This window comes from Colias philodice, chromosome 1, assembly GCF_061535455.1.
Source record: "Colias philodice isolate Cphi_HAF_F1 chromosome 1, ilColPhil1 Martin Lab GWU primary, whole genome shotgun sequence".
Taxonomy (NCBI): domain Eukaryota; kingdom Metazoa; phylum Arthropoda; class Insecta; order Lepidoptera; family Pieridae; genus Colias; species Colias philodice.
The window spans coordinates 1,340,887-1,361,056 of record NC_143086.1 but is presented as its reverse complement, the minus strand read 5'-3'; the positions used below and the strand labels follow the sequence as shown (position 1 = coordinate 1,361,056).

General features: G+C 33.1%; 1 protein-coding gene across 1 annotated transcript in view; it reads left to right on the top strand.

The window, feature by feature from the left end:
* The window catches only part of Dhc16F (Dynein heavy chain at 16F), a 103,882-nt gene that overhangs the window by 12,614 nt on the left and 71,098 nt on the right, over window positions 1–20,170 (top strand). Inside the window, exons 20-31 of the mRNA XM_089699995.1 lie at window positions 1,009–1,155; window positions 2,296–2,399; window positions 3,421–3,570; window positions 4,668–4,786; window positions 5,623–5,796; window positions 6,199–6,358; window positions 6,741–6,886; window positions 10,470–10,621; window positions 11,354–11,546; window positions 12,780–12,919; window positions 15,900–16,085; window positions 18,676–18,831. Of these exons, the coding sequence (XP_089556121.1) occupies window positions 1,009–1,155; window positions 2,296–2,399; window positions 3,421–3,570; window positions 4,668–4,786; window positions 5,623–5,796; window positions 6,199–6,358; window positions 6,741–6,886; window positions 10,470–10,621; window positions 11,354–11,546; window positions 12,780–12,919; window positions 15,900–16,085; window positions 18,676–18,831 (1,827 nt within the window). The remainder of the gene's footprint in view (window positions 1–1,008; window positions 1,156–2,295; window positions 2,400–3,420; window positions 3,571–4,667; window positions 4,787–5,622; window positions 5,797–6,198; window positions 6,359–6,740; window positions 6,887–10,469; window positions 10,622–11,353; window positions 11,547–12,779; window positions 12,920–15,899; window positions 16,086–18,675; window positions 18,832–20,170) is intronic.

Sequence of the window (20,170 nt, the reverse complement as noted above, 5' to 3'; positions counted from 1 at the left end):
TTATTTTTGTGTTTTAAGTATGATCTCAATTTTTTTTTTGCCATTATTATGTAATTTATTTTTCAATGTAAATTGATAAAAACCTGATCGGTAACCTTATTCTTTCATTATTCAATAAAAAAAACTGGGAAGTTCTCAATTCGACTGTATTTTTTGTATTTCAGAACTTTCGGATGGATGAATCAATTTTGATGATTTTTTTTTATTTGAAAGCTAGTGCCTTTCGGTTGGTCCCATTTAAATTTTGTTCAGTTCGTTTAGAAGGCGTTCTAGTTTTTTGTTAAAAATATATTCATTAAATTCCTCAATCAGAAAAGTTTTTTTCGTCTATACGACGAGAGTTGTCCAGAAGTTATATCTTTATGAACATGGACGTATAAAAAAAGACGGACGGTATATCGCCTAAACATTGAGTGAAGCCTAGTAATGGCAGCGAAACATCCATGTGTGTGTGCCATGTTGCCATGGCAACAGCTGTCCTGATGACAATGGCGGCTGTATTTTTTTCTATAAATTTTGCCGTAATAATTTTGTCATTAAAACATAAAAAAAATAACTTGCTTCCCTGTGGAATGTAATCCCTTGTGTTTTGTTATTTAAAATTGTACTGTTGCGACACCATTTAACCACGCAAGACGGCATTTTAAATATTTTTTTGTGAAACAGTGACGCAGTTAATCAGTCGGTAGTTCACGGCGTAATGGCGGCCGACTAGCTTACTATGGTGAGAGTGTGTGCGTGTTTATTGTCTTTACACGATCGCTAGCTTACTATGGTGGCTTCATGTTGTTTGTTCGTAATACGGCGTCCGTCTTTTTTTATACGTCCATGTTTATGAAGTAAAATTTTTTAATCAGTTTCAACCCGGGCAAAGTGGGGACGAGAGTCTAGTATCTAATCTATATACTCATTTTATAACTGAGTGAAAATGACGATTGAAATATAAATTATACTGTGCTCTATTGGGTACCAACATCAATAAAACTCTCTAAATATTGTTTAATTAAGGGTCTCAAAGCGCGCGGTAACGTAGAGGATTGGCTGGGCAAAGTGGAGGAGGCAATGTTCGCTTCAGTGAAGCGCTGCATGAAGTTCGCGTTGAAGGATTACCAAGTTCGCCCGAGAGTCGAATGGGTGGCCTTACATCCTAATCAGGTAATGTGTTTTGCAGCTTTTGAAAAAAATGTTTTTGTCAGGTTTTGTAAGGCATATTTTACATGGATGCAAGTTTGATTGTCTTTCGTTGGTTAAAGTAAATAAAAAAGAGCGTGTGTGCCGAGCATAATACCTGCGTGGTGGTAGTGAAACTTCTTTGGCAAGGTTTAAAGATACCAAAATCACCGCCTTACTCCATGACGTGACGGTATTGTCATGTCGCGATCTGGAATTTTTACTCTCAACGCGCCTAAAGAAGTGTCACTTCAAAAATAATGATTGGTTTAACTCTCTGTATCAACAAAAATCAGTAGAATGTTAAAATGACTAAAAAGCATTGAACCACCTGTTGCTTTTGTTTTGTATTCCGGGCAACACAGGTACAGTCACGGCGAGTAGCTGGTATTTGATTAATAAATTAGCATTTCAAATATGTATTACTATTACACTGAACCGTTTTATCGTCATTTTACTGGACAATATCGTGACAATATAGCGTAACTTCTCCATAATTCAAAGCGCAGTGTTCCGTCAATACACACTTGTTGAATTTGTTTTTACAAGATATTCAGTTCTGAAAAGCTATTACCGAGAATTTTTATTTCTGTGATTCTATATTTCTGCCCTCTCAATATTGATGCAATATAAATCGTAGTAAAGCAATATTCGAAGAATTGGATTAAAATTGCACTTCACATCATTTTCTTGTTTAGATAGCGCGCGCAATAAACGTTATTACAAGTTTTTCTTGGAAGTAAAAAATAGAAAAATGTAAACTTCCGTGCTTCATCTCCAGGCCTGAAGGGCTTGATGAGTCTATGAATAAAATTAATAAACAACTTGTAACAATATTAGCATTTTATGTTCCTGGTTGTGACCTAATTAAAATTTCTGCATATTCGAATTTTCAGGAATAATTGATATCTGGACGAGTACAAACCTTTCTCATTTTTATTTCGGGACATACCTACCTATTTACTTATCTCCTCTTACCCAGAATATTTAAATTAGAGCTAGTAATTTTTGTGTGATTAAAGTTTATACCAAAATTTTAATTACCCAAAACTAACCTCTAAAGCTCTAATTTCCAAACCGCTTCAGTATGTTATGACAAACATACAAACAAAAAGAATGTTCCAGGTGGTTCTGACTGTATCACAAACGATGTGGGCTCGGGGCGTTCACGAGATCTTTGATCTGGAAGTGCCGCTGCGTATTGATACAGCACTGCTTGATTATGAGAGGTATTTGAAATTGAATGCATTACTTTTTAACCGACTGCAAAAAAGGAGGCGGTTCTCCATTCAGCAGGTAAATTTTTTTATAGGAAGTAAAATGTGACGGTAATTTGTGATAGGGAATTCGGTTTAATTATTAAATAATAATTAAAGAATAGTTAAAAGAAATACTAGTGAATAGTGTGCTTTATTTCAAAAGTCGATTGTCAAGTAAAGCACACGATTCAGTGGTTCCATTTTTATTTGCTTTTAAATTAAATTGTATTGTAAAAAACTACGATCCGTTTCGCAACGTCATCGTCAGGTGTGATGGAAGACCTTATAGAAAATTGGTACGGTACGAATATATAGTAACACAATATTAGTTACTATTAAGTACATTTTTTATAAATCTATACTTAATTATAATTATAATTATATATATTATAAAGCTGAAGGGTTTCTTTGTTTGTTTGTTTTAACGCGCTTATCTCAGGAACTACTGGACCGACCGAACTACCGACCCTTTCATCGAGGAAGGCTAGTGGATATAGGATGTACAAAATTCAAATACATTGAGATAAAGTTAATTTCTTAGTACTCCTGTTAATTCCTTATATTGTTAAATTTCTTTCTCCGCTAATTAGGACAAGATAGAATTATTTATTCTGTAATATTCATTGTTCATAACAAGTTGTTTACTTTACCTTGACCTAGCCGAAGCGTATCTGTTACAGCTGTTAGCGCTTCCACGGAATAACACGGGAAAGTGTATTACGTAGTATTTAATATCCAATACTATAAATGCTACAATACTTTACGGTTTAAGTACTATGTGGAAGTGTTTATAAGAAATTATGAAATATAGTTTACTATTACATAGGGTAATATTTAGTTGTTATATAAACATTTTTATAGAGACACTTCTCTGATAAGTGCAAGGGTTTTCATTCATTTACGAAACTAGTATACAATCTTTGTTATAAACAATATTTCCAATAATCTATGCTTTCTTTTTCTATTGTCTTATAAAACTGTTCTATTCAAGGAAATGCATAGCGGACCTCAACGATCTAGCGGCGCTAACTCGACAAGATCTCACCTCGCTGTTTCGCAAAGTCCTCTGTGCTCTAATAACTGTCGACGTGCATGCGAGGGACACCATTACGCACATGGTGGAGAAGCATGTGCAGAGATCGTAAGTAATGATACGATCCTAATAAGAATGTGTTCCAATTGAGAATAGGAACGTCAATGACCTTTGTGTCAAATGTCTTTTGGAAAATAAAAGAAATCAATGTTGCTTATTGGGTACTAATATATTTTATTGTTAATTGTGTCTAACTCTTACATTGGATGTTATTGATTAACTTAAATTACTAATAAGAATTCACAGTTAAGACATTCTAAAATCTGAAATAATATTGCTCTAAGAGCACCTCGAGTGGACTTTCAGCGAAGACCTAAAAGTGATCTAGTTCGAAAATGTGCTTTATAAAGCTTAAGTTGTAGACTGCCACATTTCTGGGAATTTATTAAAATAACATTTTTCATAAAAGTAAAAACTAAATATACTGTAAATTAAATTAACTTTTCCTCCATCAAACCTAGTTTAAAATAATAACGGTATTGTTGGAAATGTCCTTTCATGCAGCCCCTTAACAGTACTAATAAGCTTCAAAGGAATTTTATAGAAAATAAGCTTTTTCATAGTAAAAATCTAGCTTCTTTGCCTCATGAAAAGGTACAAGTTATTATTTTATCGATCGGCTTTGCTTGGCTTGTATCAATGAAGAGTCAAAGACCGTCGTACGGGGTCACGTTTCTTTATTATAAAGTGCCAAATTCTTTGTGAGCTTTCAACGTGGGTTGGTTATTTTTTACTGTAACGCTTTTTGCTCCTGCCGTGGAAAATTTTATCATAATTGTCTATTTTAGTTGTAGAAGAATATTGAGGAAAATAAACTAAAAACTTTAAAAGCATTTTTATTTCCCATGCGGCCCGCTTTGAATGACGATCTTATTCCCTATTCAAAGCGCTATCATAATAGTAAAAATAGCTATTCATTATTATTTAATATGAAATCGATTGTACAAGCCTACTTTTTATAATTACGATTTAACATTATGTATAATTTCACAACTATAACTTATATAAGTTTACATTGCAAATACGCAATTAAACAGACATAACAGTTACTAAACACGTCATAAACAATAATCGTCTCACTATTGAAAATGAAAGGCGAACAATACGACTATCGATACACAATATCTATTATTCCAATTACGCAGGAACGACTTTGAATGGCTGAAAATGATCCGCTATTACTGGGAGGACGACATTGACAACTGCGTGGCGAGAATGTCCAGCGCTATGTATATCTATGGACACGAATATTTGGGTGCTGGAGGTAAACTCAAACACAAACATTCATTCATTCAATTAGGCTTCTTCTAGAAGCAATTTTAAATTGTCATAACATAGGCCTACGTCTTTATCTTCTTTACTATTTCTAGAGCCCAACATTACTCCATTGCTACACAAAGATCCACAAACAGACACATTTTCACATTTATAATATTATAGTAAGGACAAGTTTCTCGTAATGAAGTTGAAACTTTGTAGAGGAAAGATAGTAATCAAAAAAGTTGCGATATGTTTGAAATACTCATACATCAGGGCGCAGTAAATGAAAGTAATTTTATTTTTAATTGTATTGATCTGAGATCTAAAATGAATATATTATTGAAGTCTTTCGCCGAAAACGTCACAACGAACGTTTCAACGTTTCTTTCACAACGTCTGACCTCTCGGCCACCTGTTTGATTCCACCTCTAGTTATCGAATCTAATCTTTCGGTATTCATACCGAAAGATATATTATACATATTAGCATATTCTGGGTCTTCAGCGAACCTACATACCAAATTTATTGTAATCGGTGCAGTAGTATTTGCGTGAAAGAGCAACAAACATCCATCCATCCTCACAAACTTTCGCATTTATAATATTACTAGATTTCCGCCCGCGGCTTCGCCCGCTTTTTCAAAGGAAAAACCGTTAGTTCCCGTTCCCGTGGGATTTCCGGGATAAAACCTATCCTATGTGTTAATCCAAGTTACCCTCTATATGCGTGCAATGTAATTTCATTGTAATCGGTTCAGTAGTTTTTACGTGAAAGAGTAACAAACATCCATACAAACTTTCGCCTTTATAATAGTATTAAGATAGTAGGATGATAAACCAGGTGTGCTGGTGATCACGCCGCTCACGGACAGATGCTACCTGTGCCTCATGGGCGCGCTGCAGCTGGACCTGGGCGGCGCTCCGGCCGGACCGGCTGGCACCGGCAAGACGGAGACCACGAAGGACCTGGCCAAGGCGCTCGCGATACAGTGCGTGGTGTTCAATTGCTCTGAAGGTAGGGTGGAGCTACGTGTAATTTATGTATTTATTTATTATACTTTATTGCATTGAATATACATAAATACATAGACAATACTACAGAAACAGCAAAGGGCGGCCTTATCGCTGTAATTGTAGTGTGAGGTGTCGCAGAAAATTTAATATACATTTTTAGAGTGGTTAAATATGTACTTATCTAATAAAATAATGCTTTGATATCAAAGATAATTTTTAATATCGTAGAATTATTATATTTCCGTAACAACCAGATAAAAAATTCTTTCTGATCCCTAATCATTATGTAATTTAATAGCTATATTAAAAATGTTCCTATCGAAACCCTTCGGTTAGTTTTTACCAATAAAGCTCTTCATTAATTCAAGGAAAAGTTATTAAAAAAAAACATAATATTTCCAAGGTCTGGACTACAAAATGATGGGCAGATTCTTCTCGGGTCTGGCCACGTCGGGGGCTTGGTGCTGCTTCGATGAGTTCAACAGAATCGATATCGAAGTACTCTCTGTAATCGCTCAACAGTTGATCACCATACGGAATGCTAAAGTGGCGAAGCAGACTAGGTTTGTTAATAAATAATAATAAAAATAAAATTTTAATAAAATTCAAATCAATTTTTTTATTTTAAAAATAAAAAAATTGGGGCCTCCCTCGCAACCGGAACATCGCGACTGCGCACGAACTGTTCTTAAAATGTATAAAGTCAAGTCTATTAAACAATTATTGTAAAAACTTACTGGAAACTATTTTATATTTTGAATAGAATTCCTTCCTACAACAACATAACCTGTTAAAAAAAAGAAGAACAAGTAATTAAAAAACTACTTTTTTTTCCTTATTTTAAGGAAAATAACTATTTGGGTCCCGGTTTTCAGTTCTTCTTTATAGTATTGATATATTTTTCAGTTTTTACAATAAAGTATTATTTAAATAAATATTTAATAGATTCATGTTCGAGGGTCGCGAAATAAAACTCGTGCGAACTTGCGCTGCTTTCATCACCATGAACCCAGGGTACGCTGGAAGAACTGAACTGCCCGATAACTTGAAAGCCCTGTTTAGACCTATTTCTATGATGGTGCCTGATTATGGTAAGTATACTATTTGAGTAATAATTTTACGTACGGATACATTATTAAGCTAAACAGACCATAATATTATATAATATCTACTTACATAGAAAAATAATTAATTTTAAAACAATTACTTAGTACATGACACTATAATCGAATAAGAATAATTGTAGATAATATTTATTTTACGTTACAAGTTTTTAATCAACGACGCGACGTTATAAATTTTAATAGATGTTCCGTTAGTAAAAAAGCTTGCAATCAGAGGAAACGCTTTCAAGCACAGTGTAGTTTAGAAATTGTAAAGATTATAGTGAACGTTACAGGCGCGGATTGAATTGAAATAACGTTTTATAAAATAATTCACTCTATAAATATTATAAGTGAAAGTTATTGTTTCTAGTGTTGTTAAATAGCATTGTGTTGTATTTAAGGAAATTGTTAAAAACGTCTCAATAATTAATATTAAAATGCCGAAGATGATTTTTGTTACTTGAATTGTTAAGTAATACATTTACAAAGTTGTTATCAGAGACCGGATAAAAATTCACTGTTCACACCATTACTAGTCCATTGAATAAAAAGTTCTAGAGTGCGTGAGTTAGTAACGTAAGATGTTTCTTCGGAAACATGTCAAGAGTCCCTAGGTAATAAACATACTAAAACCCCGGGCCACTAGGAGGAGCCCCGGACTGGGGGGAGGGGGGAAATGGGTCCATTTTTTCATTTTTCGCTTAAATCTCAAAAACGGTACATGTTAGAGAAAAACTTTCAAGAAAAAGTTGAAAGGCCATAAAATTATCTACAAGTTGTACCTGAATCATTTTTTCCTATATCCTACCGTTTCTGAGTTATACGCAGTAAAACATGATTTTGGCTCAAACAATTTCCACATCAATCGATCAAAAAATATTTCTTTCTTCCAAAAAACTCAAATGTGCAACTTGTGACCGGTACTGATAGATTGCTCTTAATTAGGTCTATAATTGGTAAAAGAAACACATTCCTCCATGGAAGCCTTTAGGAGGAATCGATTGTCAAAATATTATATTATGGTAGTTTGAGTTACTGAACTTGATCTTTTTATTTTTTTCTTCCAAAAAACTCAAAAGTGCAACTTGTGACCGGTACAGATAAATTGCTCATAATTGGATCTATCATTGATAAAAATACCAGATTCCACCACGGAGGCGTTTACGGGGAATTGAATTTTATTAGGGTAGTTACGATACTTGAACTTTTTATTTTTTTTCTCCAAAAAAACTCAAAAGTGCAACTTGTGACCGATACTGATAGATTGCTCTTAATTAGGTCTATAATTGGTAAAATAAACACATTCCTCCATGGAAGCCTTTAGGAGGAATCGATTGTCAAAATACTATATTAGGGTAGTTTGAGTTACTGAACTTGATCTTTTTATTTTTTTCTTCCAAAAAACTCAAAAGTGCAACTTGTGACCGGTACTGTTAGATTGCTCTTAATTAGGTCTATAATTGGTAAAATAAACACATTCCTCCATGGAAGCCTTTAGGAGGAATCGATTGTCAAAATACTATATTAGGGTAGTTTGAGTTACTGAACTTGATCTTTTTATTTTTTTCTTCCAAAAAACTCAAAAGTGCAACTTGTGACCGGTACAGATAGATTGCTCATAATAAGGTCTATCATTGATAAAAATACTAGATTCCACCACGGAGGCGTTTACGGGGAATTGAATTTTATTAGGGTAGATACGATACTTGAACTTTTTATTTTTTTTCTTCCAAAAAAACTCAAAAGTGCAACTTGTGACCGGTACCGATAGATTGCTCATAATAAGGTCTATCATTGATAAAAAAACCAGATTCCACCATGGAGGCGTTTAGGAGGTATTGAATTTTATTAGGGTAGTTACGATACATGAACTTTTTAACTAACTACCCTAATAAAATTCAATTCCCCGTAAACGCCTCCATGGTGGAATCTGGTATTTTTATCAATGATAGACCTAATTATGAGCAATCTATCTGTACCGGTCACAAGTTGCACTTTTGAGCTTTTTGGAAGAAAAAAAATAAAAAGTTCATGTATCGTAACTACCCTGATAAAATTCAATTCCCCGTAAACGCCTCCGTGGTGGAATCTGGTATTTTTAGCAATGATAGACCTAATTATGAGCAATCTATCTGTACCGGTCACAAGTTGCACTTTTGAGTTTTTTGGAAGAAAAAAATAAAAAGATCAAGTTCAGTAACTCAAACTGCCCTAATATAATATTTTGACAATCGATTCCTCCTAAAGGCTTCCATGGAGGAATGTGTTTATTTTACCAATTATAGACCTAATTAAGAGCAATCTATCAGTACTGGTCACAAGTTGCACATTTGAGTTTTTTGGAAGAAAGAAATATTTTTTGATCGATTGATGTGGAAATTGTTTGAGCCAAAATCATGTTTTACTGCGTATAACTCAGAAACGGTAGGATATAGGAAAAAATGATTCAGGTACAACTTGTAGATAATTTTATGGCCTTTCAACTTTTCCTTGAAAGTTTTTCTCTAACATGTACCGTTTTTGAGATTTAAGCGAAAAATGAAAAAATGGACCCATTTCCCCCCTCCCCCCACTCCGGGGCTCCTCCTAGTGGCCCGGGGTTTTAGTATGTTTATTACCTAGGGACTCTTGACATGTTTCCGAAGAAACATCTTACGTTACTAACTCACGCACTCTAGACCCCCCTTGGAGGGACTCATTCAATGGACTATACGCACCAATTATATTAGTTGTACATAATTTAAAAATTATAATCCTTAAAAACAACAAAGCCGTTAATTTTTTGTAAAACATTTATTAAAACTCAATTATCATCAATGTGTACGTATTAATTATGCAACATTTTATATGCGTACTACAAAGCATTAATCGAATCCGATATTAAATACATTTGTTGCACTCAAAGGTCCGGTATGGGTTCATTAAATTCGGAATGCAGAATTCGGGAAAGCAAACCGCAAATATCACCGTCAAAGGGTACCTTATACTGTCATGTGATTTGCTATGAAAATACATACTTGTAGATATCCATGTTTGCTGTATGATGCTGGATTGAGCTACAAAGGTTTCCTGGTATCGAAATCGGATGTCATGATGTTTGATCGTTAAACTTTAGCAGAATAAACTCGTTTGCTTTGATATAACTGATCTGTATGCAACATTTGATAAGCCTAGAAATAGCATTCCATATTTGTGAAATGCAACCTGCTCGTATATACTCGTATGTTATGGATGTGAAGATTGCTATGAGCAAAAATATTTTTTTTAAAGTTTGTATGTTTCATTTCTGATGGATGATATTATGATGTAGTTTTTTTCATACGAGTGTAAAATATTAAATATTAATTAAAAATATTGCATCTACTACTCTTTCCATCCAGGTTTTCAGGACGTTCAATAACAAAATGAAAATAGATTTCCTTTGTCAAAAGAAAATAATTAATAAACTTTTGAGTTTAAATTATTTTCTATTTCATCCATATTCAAGTACCTACTTACGCAATATGCGTATTTTTCAGTTAAATAAAATCAATTGTATTGAGGACAAAAACATTATATATTGTTCCAGCACTGATAGCAGAAGTTATTCTTTATTCAGAAGGCTTTGAGTCATCAAAAGGTTTGGCCAAGAAGATGGTCCAAATGTACAAACTGTCAAGTGAACAGTTGTCCAAGCAGGACCACTACGACTTTGGCATGAGAGCCGTCAAAAGTGTACTTGTAAGTTCAAATTTAATTAAATTATTTAAACACGACAACAATATTTTTTTAGAAATTTTGAGAATATTGTATTTTTCAATACAAACGAGAACGTAAATCCCCAAAAACTCTTTCGACTTAAGTACGAACTTTTGAAAGTTCACAAAGCTTAGGCTTTTTTTTACTTACAAATTGCTTTCAGAAAGTCCGAGAGAAAATTCCAGGAAGCTCTAAGGCCTCTTTTTGAACAGTATGCTATCTATTATTTGAATTGTTTTAAAGAACATTGTGAGCTTTCACTTTTTATTTGTGAATAAGTTTCCAGACCGTTAATTATTTTATATTTTATTAATTCATAGCAATCCTTTATTAGCGTTTTTCTACATCGGATAAAAACAGATAATCTTATAAGCCTTTTCACAAATTAGCAACAGTTACCTTGTTTATCTATTTTTCTGTTCTGTCTTGCTTAATTATTTTTACAATTAGTAGACTTAAAGATACCGGCAATAAATAAGGGTAATTTACTTATAAGAATATTTTAACGTGTTCTATACTGTTTAATATTTAAGGTAGTAAGTAGATCAAAATTGTACGTATTTTAAGTAAAGACAAGTACGGACTTGCGCCAGTTTAAAATGCTATATGATCGAGTCTCTTGAAGAGTGCGCTTCATCTTAGATCACATGTTAGTTTACCAGCAAGTGTGATCGTGATCGAGTTTGTCCGATAAAACAAGCTCACCGTTTGTAGGTAATGGCGGGAGCATTGAAACGCGCCAGTCCGGATCAGCACGAAGAGATGACGCTCCTCTGCGCGCTGAATGACAGCAACTTGCCCAAGTTCCTTGCAGCAGACGCAGTGCTGTTCGCTGGCATACTCTCAGATTTGTTCCCCGGAGTGTCCCTGCCAGTGAGAGATTATGGCGTCATGGTTGATGTTATAGGTAAGTTGAATGTTCTATGGAAATAGAAAAACTACGACTACTAGGAAGTTGTATTGAAGAAATCCTGGGGTATTTAGCTGGTTATTCAATGCAATTCGTAAATACGCAGACTACCAAAGATACTGTGAAAATTAAAAGAAACTATCATAGAAAAGTCTCTATATTGCGGCATAATAATACTTATTTGAATAGATAGTAAATGTAATAACTATAATATGTCCCGTACACCACAAGGTATGTCAGAATTAATTTCGATCCGCAAACATTATTTTTGTAGAGTACGAAACTATTTAAAATAAGCACCAAAACCAATTTTAATTTGTGGTTGTTTCCGAAAATTTTGAATAATTAATTACTGCACATAATTTAATGCTTTACCGATATTTGTTTGATATAAAATAAATTGAATTAACGTCAATTAATAATTTCCGCTTCGATGAAATACGTCAGCAAAAGCATATGTACAATATATGTACATGTAAAAGAGAAAATTGGTTTTCCTTTGAAACAGCCGGTTACTGGTTTTCGTGGTATTGATAGTTATGTCAAAGCAGTGATTATAAAATTTAAAGTAAATTTATTATTTTAAATTGTTACCATATTCCTGGAAAATTCGTTTGCGGCAGCAAAACATACAATGTGTACCGACATGTAAAAGAGAAAATTGTTTTTCCTATGGAACAGCCGGTTTGCAATTTTCGTTGTATTGATAGTTAAATCAAGATAGTAATTGAAATTTAAAGTAAGTTTACATATTTTAAATTGTAACAACTTTCATGGAAAATTCATTGCAGCGAAACCTAAAGGTTCAAACAAACTTTACGCCTAAGCAGAAATATAAACACAGTCTTATAAAAAGTAATTGAGAAGTTTGAAAAACATTATAAAGAAACAAATTATATCTGTTCTCATCTTTTGAAGAACAAAGGCACATTGGTGTCCGGTATATGATAATATCGCAATGTTCAAAAAAAATATTTCCAAAAATTTAATAAATTTTTGAAGTGAAACTTCTATAACGGGGTGGAAAAAAATTTAGTGTAACATTTTTTCGTTACGCGTGACATTTTTCCGTTACGCGCCATCTTTTTCTTATCCCTACCACGCGTGATTCGACGTATTTCTGTAAAGTTGCATATAGTAAATTATTTTTTGAAAAATAAGGTCATAATGAAGTTTCACTTCTTACGTGTGTACACTAGTACACACACACATTTTTTTTTTTCAAAACAGCGACAATACTCATCGAGCGCAAGTTACAAGTGGAAGAGTGTCAAATAAAGAAGGTGATACAGTTGCACGAAACGATGATCGTCAGGTGGGGGGTCATGTTGGTCGGGCCGACTGGCGGCGGGAAGACTACTGTGCTACATGTAAGATGTATTATTATTATCATTATCGTCATAATCATCACCATCGTCATCATCAAAATAGATACCACAAACATCATCATCATCATTTAGATTATGTTCATCTAAATCATTGTACACACCGTTAAATGTTACGAAAGTTGGGAAGCATTATATTATAATAAGTTACCATAAATATAAACTTTATCGATACTTTCAGCCTATATTATTTAGAGGTCAATAATGGAAACACTGTTATTTAAAAATACGTTTTATATGCATATTTTTAATTATACAGTTCACTGCCTGAATAAAATATCTAGTTCCACTCAGATGCTTTATTGAAAATAAACTTTTATGACGATTCAGATTATCTCATAAAGCTTAAAAGCAAATGCATTTGTTTATAATAGGATTGTAATAGTTTACATAGATCTCTATTTGTTCCGGGAAATGTAAAAAAAAGCGCCTGCGAAGCTTTATCAATAGGCCTTATATCATACTAGCTGTGCTCTGCGGTTTAACCCGCAGTGCTCCACTCCTGTTAGTCTTAGCATGATGATATATAGGCCTATAGCCTCCCTTAATAAATGGGCTATCTAACGCCGAAATAATTTTTCAAATCGAACCAGTAGATTGAAATCAGACCACAGAATTCTTAATAGTAGCTAACGCTGTAAAAGACAAGACTCAGACTATAAAATTAATGTTTAATCTAATGTTACGGGCATATTTTTCTTATAATAGATCCAATAGATATTAACGGTTACGGTTTATTTATGTCACATTAATACCACAAATCTAATTTCTCAGTCCACATCTTACTGTTTGCAATAAGCTAGTTTTGACAATTGCAATAGTAATAATGCACTCAAGGCAATGTAGCGAAGCCGCAAGTACCTACTCATCCCGGATATAATACAATTTGGTTCAAATGTCTATTCGATGCATAGCAAATTATTGTATAATCGTCTTTGATACGTATTGCAATTTATAGCAATTCCGCGTGCAGAAAGCTAGCTTTCTGCACGCGGAATCGACCACTTTGTAGAAAACTTATCAAATTGTATACTAAACAAAAAACTTCCTCAAAAAAAGCTCTATCTATTAAAAAACATGCGTACTTTTAAAGATATGGATAGAGGTTAGCTAGTAGGACGGACATGTAGTGATAAAGCTTTATACATATAGTTCAGTTTAATATTATAATATACGTATATAGGTATGGAAAATTAAACCCTATTTTCTTCATGACATCTTGAAAAGCCTCATCAATCAATATCCTTCATCTTTTAGTTTTTAAATAGTAAAAACTTCTACAAATAAAAAAATTAAAAATATTGTGCAGAAAATTGCAACTCCTAGCTTTTGACAGTTCGCGCAAAGATAGTACGACGTCTGTCGGATCAGCTAACCAACTTTAAATTGGATTTAATGAAATAATAAAAATGGCAAAACAATTACAATATTTGTTACTACACTTGCATCATTTCCAAGTAACCTTTGCAATTAAAACATTATAAACATTATAAAGAAAATATAATACAGGTACTATTTTTAGTCAGTAAAGTAATTAAGACGTAGAAACTTCAAAGCGTATTGTGTCGCTTGGATGAAACTGCATCACAAAGTAAAATATATTATAAACGTCTTCCTCAGCAGAAGTTCTCATTTCCTCAACTTTCTCGCAAGTTCTTAAGTCTGTCCTCACCTAGTCCTTGTTTAGTTCATAATAGTTCACATAATGACAGCGGCAAGCCGTTTATTTTCAACCGACATTAAAAAAGGTTTCTCAGTTCAATTTTTTTTTGTTACCACAGAACTTAGTTTTGACTGGATGAGCTGATTTTGACGATTCTTTGTTTATTTGAAAGTTGTTGCCTCCCGATCGGTCCAAATTCGATTTATTTCCGGCAATTGAAAGGTGGTTTAGTTTTTGAAGTGAAACTTATATTGGCGCGTTGAGAGTACATAATATGTTTTCTTAAGGAAATATTATGTAGTAAAATGAAAATAGCTTCATAATTACTTACTGATGTTGTTATGTACCTAACTCTTTTTCTATTATGCCTCGCTATCAAAATGTCTACACATGCGTTTTTCATTGGTCAGTAATGAAATTATGTGTATGGTTATGTATTGCGTAGGTGCACTCTGTAACATCCTGCGATTTTAATGAAGTTATTCCAATATTCAGAATATTGAATATTTTCAGCACATGTATTTTTAGCTTTCTAGGTAACGCTGTTATTTTAATGAAGCGTAGGCTGTTATGGAATATACCTGAAATATTCTAAGTTAGTTTTATAGGTTATGACTTATGTTTAATTTGAACTATAATAATAAAAAAAAAACATTGACTAGAAAATCTGTTAAAAGAAGAACCTGTAATACTGTAAATACTAAGAAAAAACAGTCTGTCTCTTATGCGTAGCTCCGGGCGTGCCTTCCTATTTCATCAAATTTAGTATTTGGTAGTAAAATTCATTTCGTATAGATAATACATTTTCAAACCGTATTATGCCAATTAGCAAATGACGTAATATTAATGAACAGCAGATTATATTTTACCTATTGCACTAATGAATTTGGAACTTTACTAGGAATTATATTCAACTGAAATATTTTGCATGGAAGTGGAGATCAAAGCAGAAGTGAAGAATTAAGTCCTTATTTAGAAGCCTTTCTTAAGACCTCTTATAAAACTCCTTAGACATCCTAGACTTTTAAACCGAAAGTCTCAAATATTTTCAACAGACCAACTGACTTCAAAAAAAAGGAGGAGGTTCTCAATTCGATTGTATCCAATTATGAGCTTTTTACTTCAGAACTTTCGATGAAGTGAGCAGATTTGGATATTTATTTTTTTAAGCTGATGTCTCACATGTGCTCCATTTAAATTTAGTTTAGTTCTGAAAATTTCAAGGCGGTATAGGTTATTGTTAAAAAATATATGCACTAACACATTTGTATATTTTATATGTTTTCATTGTACCTAATACAGGTGTTAGGTGATACCTACACTCGTTTATGTGAAAATGGCGTAGAAGGTCCAACATACCAGATAGTCCACAAGTATATAATGAACCCCAAGAGCCTCAGTATTGGTGAACTGTACGGGGAAGTGAATCTGCAGACCCTGGAATGGCATGACGGCATCCTACCACTGTCCCTACGTACAGCTGTACAGGTAATATTTAAAAGTAATTTTTTTTCCACGTAAGTATATGAAAACTGTAGGTAAATTAATGGAAATATTTTGATAGAGTATTTCAGTTTATTTCAATTAAAATTTTAATTTAAATTCCAATAAATGATTTATGTATTTATAGTTAAAACCATGAACGCTTTGGTTGTATTAATGTATACGGAATTTAAATATTGCTACGTTTAAAATAAACTAAGCTGGAGCTTTCGATATTTATTTATTTTAAAACACGATCAAGTAACATTTTTTGCATGTATAAAATACTAGCTTTCCACCCGCGGCTTCGCCCGCGCAGTCAAAGAAACACCCGCATAGTTCCAGTTCCCGTGGGATTTCCGGGATAAAACCTATCCTATGTCCCGGGGTAAAAAGTAGCCTATGTCCTTTCTCGGGTATCAAAATATCTCTATACCAAATTTCATGCAAATTGGTTCAGTAGTTAAGGCGTGATTGAGTAACAGACAGACAGAGTTACTTTCGCATTTATAATATTAGTACGGATTAATTTATAAGTTTATTATATCTATGTACATCTGCATTTCATAAAGTTTGAGACATTAGTTATTTGTTCAGGATAAACATACGACATTTTCCTACTTAACTGCTATAAACGCAGTAGGCAATATCCTAATATTATTTATGGAACATGATAAAAGATTAGACGATTGAAAAGTCGAATGACGGTATCTGTAAGTTTCTCCTTACCTTCATTATAAATAAGTACCAAACCTTCTTTTAACATACTTACACAAATCCACTTTTTTTTTTCATAATTATATAAAAAGCATATATATAATAATTGCATAAAGCCTGACGTAATACGTGGCAGCCATGTGTTGAAATTCATGGAAACCGCGCTACCACCTACGTTCTCAGAATAGCGGGAAATTCTGCCGCCATTTTGTGAATTCTATGTGAGATGTTTCATGTGAAATAAAATTTTATATTTAATTTATTATGCATAATTTTAAATAATGTAAAAATATTATTTATTAGTTACTTACTTACATAATTTATAAAGAAATATCTATCATTAATTCATTATTTATACACACATTTAATTTTAATAATTTATCTAATATTATATTCAGTTGTGAATAAAAAAGTTACCATAGAGTAGGTAGAGACAAATACAAAAAGTTGCCTTAACGGCTTATCAGCGATCGACCAAAAAGAACTTAGAAATAACATAATAAACATAAACTAAACTTTATCTTTGCAAACGGATCGTATGTACTAAATCTAAAACAACATCAAAAGTACATTTCTCAACAACCTGAAAAGGTGTCTTGGAACAATTTATCAGTTTCTGTTACGTACTCTATAGCATTTAATGGATTTCCTCCCAGATCACCCTCGCGATCCCTCCCTCTGAATGCACTTGAAAATTGTATTTGCCTCAATAAGTCGTCCTGCAAATTTCAAAATGATCGAATCATACACTCGACTGAATAACGCACAAACAAACAAACTTAGAATGCTAGGACTTATGGATAATCGAGAACTGTTTCAATTTGTAAAGTTTGCGATGGATTATTTGAGTGTATCTTGCAGTACAAGGGGATTTTTGATTTGATGTTTTTTTTCTATATCAATGCTAAAAAGCTTGAATATACCTACGTAAACATTTTAAACTACTTTTTAGCCAACAACAAAAAGGTTCTGCTTTTTTACATATGAAAGTAATATAAATAGAACCTATTTTCTGTAAAAACAAACATTCATTTAATTACGGTAGTCTATAGACAATACGCATTACAATGTATGACGATAGAAAAACCAACAAAGGCGTCTAGATAATTAGTCTATTATTCCTTATCCGTGCACTAAGTATAGCACTGAATAATATTGAACCACCTGTTATTATAAAATTATAGAACCATTGTAACACGACTAGAGTCATTAAAATAACTGTACTGCATCGCAATATTAATTACATATGATATCTATTCCCCGTACCTACGCTTCAAAATTACGCTACAAATCGAACTTCTATCATTGAGACTTCTATGCTTTTGAGATTTCTAGAAAATTCTACGTTAAAACTACAATGTACGCTACATTTGAAAAGCAATTGCTTTGTTGTTTTTACCTATTTTGAAATTTATTTATTTATTTATTTATATTGTTAAGATTACATTTTTTTAAGCAAATTTGGAAAAAATCTTTATCACCTTAAGTGACTTTTTTATATTTTATGACGAATACGTTTCACAGAATAAAACTTTATTGACCTATTTTAAAACGTGTTTCAATTCTCTACTGTAGGTTGACTTGTAAAACACCAGCAACCTCGCAGGACAGGATAGCTAAGCTGTTTCGTATAATAATTATCAGGGGCGTTTGAAAAACAGCGCGGTTTCAAACCTAAACTCTATTTATTTATTAAATTAGACTTCTTCTAGAAACACGTTTTGGACAGCAAATGCTGAGACCCAGCCTTTTCCTTCTTTGTAAGATCTATAACCAACTGTGTAAACTGATGTTATATAATATGAGAAGCATAATGCATTTATTAATGCATCAAGCCACTGAATCTTTTCAAAATCTATGAACATTATTGTTCACACAGTGTGAAGAGCCAGACCACCAGTGGCTGATTTGCGACGGGCCTGTGGACGCGGTATGGATCGAGAATATGAACACAGTGCTCGACGACAACAAGATGCTCTGCCTGTCCAACTCAGAGCGGATTAAACTGACGCCCTATGTGCATATGGTATTTGAGGTGAGATTGCACGTTTGAATCGGATACACTTGTTAATGATGCTTTGTAGTTTGTGGAATAAACTTGAATTTATTTGATGATTTAATAATTATAGAACATTGAATTGAGTGAATTGTAAACTTCTTAGAAAATTCTCTAAACCTATTAATATACAGTACACTCTAGTTCTAATAATGGTCCGGGATTAGGAAAATATACCTTCATCTGTTAGATGAAACAATTTTTATATGCTGATTTTAATATTATGAATTTATAAAAAGAACCTCTGCCACCATAAATCATGTTCATAAAATTTTTTAAACTTTTCAAATATTCAGTGGTAACATTCTATAACTATAATAATTTATGTGATAATAGTCCATTAGAGCTTATTATCATTCGAAAATTTTCCAAACGCAAAATGGTGCCTATTATAGTCATTAGTCATAGACACGCTTCTCTAGGCTGCGGTTACTATGTGCGGGGGTGGAATGGGTGCTTAATTTTTGTTTTTGGTCTCGTCTTTTAGATACTTAATTATTAACAAGAAATAACTTGATAGTAACTATATTAGAATCATATATCTTTTAATGAATTTTTCTTCTCCTAAAAGATAAGATATAAAGATATATTTATAATAAGCACTCTATTTTCGACTCTACCATGTTCACTTTTAAAGCTTAAAATTTTATTCGAAGTTGAAGTGATAATTACAATGTTCTCAACTTCCACGCAAAGTTTCACATAGGAATTTTTCGTCAAAGGAATATTGTAGCAAGAAAATGTTGTAGCTTGGACATCCTCTTGCAGCGCAAAATGTTTTACTTTGCTATCAAAGTGTACATACTAATGGACTAATAGAATATTTACGGACAATTTTACAACATAGTTCCTAATTCCTTTTGACTTCCTCTAATATTATATGTACTAAAATTATTAACTCGAACAATTACAATCTCAAAAACAACTCGTAAGTAAAAATTACAATGTCGTATGCAATATGGGGGTCTTCAAGTATACAGTTAACGGGTACCCTCTAGGGAAGCGCGTACCATCTTACACCACATTTTAGCTTAACATCAGGCGAGATTGTGGTCTAGCGCTTCCTTATTGACAATAAAAATAGCGTATGCGTAGCGTAAGTTTCAGAAGTGAAACTTCTTTGGCAAGATTCAAAAATACCGATCGTCGCCTTAACTCCATGACTTGACGGTAGGTTGGCATGACGCGACATTCAAATTAAAAATAAATAAAAAGTACTCGAACGAAAGTCGATTGTAAATGCATTTCGTACGTAAACAAGCCTCTTTCATTAAAACGTCCCCCGTGTCCTTTGTTCTGAGACCTTCGAGACGTGTTT